Source organism: Salmo trutta, chromosome 13, assembly GCF_901001165.1.
Source record: "Salmo trutta chromosome 13, fSalTru1.1, whole genome shotgun sequence".
NCBI lineage: Eukaryota > Metazoa > Chordata > Actinopteri > Salmoniformes > Salmonidae > Salmo > Salmo trutta.
This window is the reverse complement of record NC_042969.1, coordinates 32,640,310-32,645,213: the sequence shown is the minus strand read 5'-3', so window position 1 is coordinate 32,645,213 and position 4,904 is coordinate 32,640,310. Positions and strand designations below refer to the sequence as shown.

The 4,904-nt window shown below is 51.5% G+C and overlaps 1 protein-coding gene across 1 annotated transcript; it reads right to left on the bottom strand.

Moving 5' to 3' along the window:
- Positions 1–940: 940 nt before the first annotated feature.
- On the bottom strand, positions 941–4,071 carry LOC115205665 (BTB/POZ domain-containing protein KCTD12-like). The gene has a single exon (XM_029771865.1). It carries the CDS (start codon positions 2,312–2,314, stop codon positions 1,463–1,465), a length of 852 nt encoding a protein of 283 aa, XP_029627725.1. The 5' UTR covers positions 2,315–4,071; the 3' UTR covers positions 941–1,462.
- Between the last annotated feature and the right edge of the window lie 833 nt (positions 4,072–4,904).

Below are 4,904 nucleotides of genomic sequence, written 5' to 3'. Positions count from 1 at the left end.
AAAGGTGAGACGTTATCTTTACAAGAAAAAGATGATAATTCATTTTTTATTTAACCTTTATTTAACTAGGCAAGTCAGTTAAGAACAAGTTCTTATTTTCAATGACGTCCTAGGAACAGTGGGTTAACTGCCTTGTTCAGGGGCAGAATGACAGATATTTACCTTGTCAGCTCGGGGATTCGATCTCGGGGATTCGATCTTGCAACCTTTCGGTTGCTAGTCCGACGCTCTAACCACCGGGCTACCTGCCGCCCCATTTGAATAGTAAAAGAGAACGGCCCCTTTCCCAACAGTTTGGTCTCAGACATATCATAAGGAAAATAAGAAGAGGGGAAGGAGGAAATGAAAGACTTTCGTTTTGTGTGACACTTTGCTCTTGTTTGTGCAGGGCTGGCCACTCTCTCTCTCATTCCTCTAGGCTGCTTAGATGTCACATTATTTGGCCATTTTAGTTCAGAGGAGTAGGAGGGTCTGTTGGAGTAAGCAGCAGCAGAGTTCAGAACAAAATAGTACTTCAATCTAGGCCCTTTTCCGATTGGCCCCTCCAGCCTGCTAAAGTTAGTTATACACAGACCAGGCAGGGCCTGAACTGGACTAAACAAACTATTTTACACACAAATGTATATACAGGAGGAAGGACAGTACATGGAGGGTGGGGGGGCAGTCTCTGTAGGATGGTTAGGGGGGCTGTGGTTGGGTCTCTGAGGCTTGGTGCGGGGCGATGGTTGGGTTATAGCTGGATCAGGAGAGGGGACTGCAGAGGTAGTCAGGACTACAGCTGATGGGTGTGAGAGAAATATGGAGAGGGGACGGCTGGTTGGAGGCAGGGGGCCTTGACGCAGGGGGCCAGGGCCCATGGGGATTGGGGCCAGGGGTGCTCAAAGCAGGAATCCAGGGCTGGTGGCGGGGGGGGGGGGGGGGCAAGGGCTGGAGGCTAGGGAGCACTAAGGGGGCCAACAAGCCAGGGGCAGGGGCTGGGGGGCAGGGGCTGGAGGCTGGGGTCCAGGAGGCAAGGGAATAATTGATGGATCCAGGGATGCAAGGGGGCCCAGGACTGGATACAGGGAGACAAGGGGGCCCAGGACTGGATACAGGGAGACAAGGGGATCCAGGGAGGCAAGGGGACCCAGGGCTGGATCCAGGGAGGCAAGGGGACCCAGGGCTGGATCCAGGGAGGCAAGGGGATCCAGGGAGGCAAGGGGACCCAGGGCTGGATCCAGGGAGGCAAGGGGACCCAGGGCTGGATCCAGGGAGGCAAGGGGACCCAGGGCTGGATCCAGGGAGGCAAGGGGATCCAGGGAGGCAAGGGGACACAGGGCTGGATCCAGGGAGGCAAGGGGACCCAGGGCTGGATCCAGGGAGGCAAGGGGACCCAGGGCTGGATCCAGGGAGACAAGGGTAGAGGAGGCTGGATGCTGGGGACCACTAGCGGGACCGGGGACCAGGGATGATGATGATGGTCTCACTCACGGTAGAACACGTATTCAGTGTAGCTGGTCCAGATCTTGTCGTCCGTCTGCTCGTGAGCAAAGGCGCAGGTCCCCGTGGAGTTACAGGCCACCATGTGAAACCCGGCGTCCGCCAGCCTGTCAAAGGCCTGCTCCAGGAAGGTGAATTTGAGGTAGTATCGTGACGTGTAGCGCTCTGGGGGTCGGTCTGGGTCCCGGCTCTCGTTCAGCGTCTCCCCAAACACCTCTTTAGCCAGCGACGTCTTGCCACAGACCATAATGCGAGCAACACGTCTGAACTTGGCATCAGTCTGGCTGTCGCGCCCCAATGTATAAGAGCCGCGATAACCGATGGTGATGAATCCCGAGCGTTTACCGTCTCCACTGGGGACCAGACTGGCGCAGGCGGCAGTGCCCAGCGAGGCCAGGTTGCGCCCGGTGTCGATGCCCGGCGAGGAGTCCTCCGGGTCGCTCTGACACCCCTCATCGCCTAGCGAGTTCTGCTTGCTGAATTTGGGCGCCAGAATCTTTACGAGCTCAGGTAGGATGAAGAACTCAGCCTCCCGCTGCAGGCGACCCCGCTCTGGGAAGTGGTCTGGGAGCACCAGCTGCTGATCTCTCATGTAGTCCAGAATATACCGGAACAAGAAACCATCCCGGTCCACGAAGAAACGGCCCTTGGTGTCCCTCGCCAGACCTTTGGTGGATTTCCTGTTAAACATCTCCCACAGGAGAGAGTCTGGTACGCTGATAAGGGTTGAGTAGCGAGTGATGTACACCTGGCCACCCACATTCAGCTCTACTATCTCAGGGAAGATGACTTCTTCCCCTAATGGAATGCTGGGGGTGTTATCTGGCAGAGCCATGGCTATTGTCGTTCTGTTACAGAGAACTCTGCTCACTCTGCAACCCTACTCCTACTGTCACCTTGCTAGTGAGGTGGGGAGGTTTGTTTCCAAGTTATAGCCTACAACTCTACACAGCAGCTCAGAATAGGTTACTTGCGTTCATATGAAATACATTTGAATAAAATAAAAAAAAAGTTTTCTGTTGTCAAAATTAACAAAAGGGTATTTCTGAAACCCTAAAGGTGATCAGCTGTTAAGAGAGGGCTTAACTACAGCAGCGCACTATTCCTAACAGAGCAAAGCAATCATCTAAACTGCAGTTATATCATCTCAGGCCATTTATAGCAAAATTTGACAACACGAAGGAATCTATTCTAACTACAGGGATAGTTTCTGGTAGCTAAAACACCTTGTGTCCATGTTCTTTACACGTAAACCAATGGAATATCCTGAATATTGCACCCGAGGATTGAAACAAAATAGCCTACCAAAATCTTTCACGCATGCATCTCAACGACTCTTGTCTATATATGGAGAACAGTCCGGAATGGATAATAGCCCACAGCCGTCCCTGATCGTTTCCTCTTATTTCGCTCGATTGTCTTGACTCAAAAATACAGAAGGTGGAACTTCAGTACAATCCATAATTGGGGGTGTCGGTTTGAGTACGGATCAGGAATAGCTAATAAAGGAAGCAGAATTCCCAGACGAAATGCGAGCTAGAGCCGTGAACAAAAACACCTCTAGCCGTGCCATCGCCGAGGGGACGACGCTATCTGTCTTTCGTTCGGTAGGTTTTCTCCTCCCGTAGCAATAGCCACTCTCTTATGCCATCCCGGAGAGCTCTGCTGCTGCAAAAAGTACCGTAAATAATCAGCCCCGTTAAACCCCACCTACCTGCCGGTGACGCGCTCTAGCTTTGCCCCGGCCCGGTCAGTGTTTATATTGTGCAAAACTAACAGTTTCACTTACAGCTATAAACACAAAGGCAGATCTATGACTGTTTAGATGATTCGTCAAATGGAATTGTGGAGATGATTCATCATTTGGTGTCATATCATTGCTGTCATGAGCCATATAGCAAAGCAATTGAGATGCCAATTTGATTTGCAATGTCAATTTCAATGAATTTGTCATTTTTTGAACATCAACTGTGAATAGTATAGTAAACAGGGGTGTAAATGACCAACTAGGGGTCCTTAGAATTGTCATTAACGGTCCTTATAATAAAACTCAGATCCCTATAATAAAACAGAGGACGGCAGCGACACCTATCGGATATAACTACAACTACAACAATGGCAAATACCCAAGACTAAATACAAAACATTTAGCACTCCTTAAAAACGTTAGATATAATTTAAATTCCAAATAAAAAAGAATAATTTCTAAATTGCATTGTAATTAAGATCACTTTATTGGTCGATTGCACACAAGGTCCAACCAAAATTTTACTTCCGATATTAACCCAACTCCTCTGAAAGACACACACACATATACGTTTTTTTGGGGGAGAGGTGCGGAGGGCTGCCAGACTGGGTGCCCAGGGAGCTGTTGTAGTGGGGGGTTAAGTGCCTTGTTCAAGGGCACAAAAGCAAGCAATGGTATCTAGGATTTGATACCAGCAACCCTTTGTTTGGTAGCCTGCTCACTTCCCAACAGAATTTTCCTGTCTGACCCGGGATTAGAACAGGTAACCCTCCTGCTGCTGGCTCGCCTCTCTTACCACTAGGCTACATGCGCTCGCCTCTCTTACCACTAGGCTACACGCGCTCGCCTCTCTTACCACTAGGCTACATGCGCTCGCCTCTTTTACCACTAGGCTACATGCGCTCGCCTCTCTTACCACTAGGCTACACGCGCTCGCCTCTCTTACCACTAGGCTACATGCGCTCGCCTCTCTTACCACTAGGCTACACGCGCTCGCCTCTCTTACCACTAGGCTACATGCGCTCGCCTCTTTTACCACTAGGCTACATGCGCTCGCCTCTCTTACCACTAGGCTACACGCGCTCGCCTCTCTTACCACTAGGCTACATGCGCTCGCCTCTCTTACCACTAGGCTACACGCGCTCGCCTCTCTTACCACTAGGCTACAGGCGCTCGCCTCTCTTACCACTAGGCTACATGCGCTCGCCTCTCTTACCACTAGGCTACACGCGCTCGCCTCTCTTACCACTAGGCTACACGCGCTCGCCTCTCTTACCACTAGGCTACATGCGCTCTTACCACTAGGCTACACGCGCTCGCCTCTCTTACCACTAGGCTACACGCGATCGCCTCTCTTACCACTAGGCTATATGTGCTCTTACCACTAGGCTACATGCGCTCTTACCACTAGGCTACACGCGCTCGCCTCTCTTACCACTAGGCTACACGCGCTCGCCTCTCTTACCACTAGGCTACATGCGCTCGCCTCTCTTACCACTAGGCTACATGCGCTCGCCTCTCTTACCACTAGGCTACATGCGCTCGCCTCTCTTACCACTAGGCTACATGCGCTCGCCTCTCTTACCACTAGGCTACACGCGCTCGCCTCTCTTACCACTAGGCTACATGCGCTCTTACCACTAGGCTACATGCGCTCTTACCACTAGGCTACACGCGC

Excerpts from the sequence above, each read along its gene's own strand:
- LOC115205665 (XM_029771865.1), bottom strand. The coding sequence starts at position 2,314 with ATGGCTCTGCCAGATAACACCCCCAGCATTCCATTAGGGGAAGAAGTC.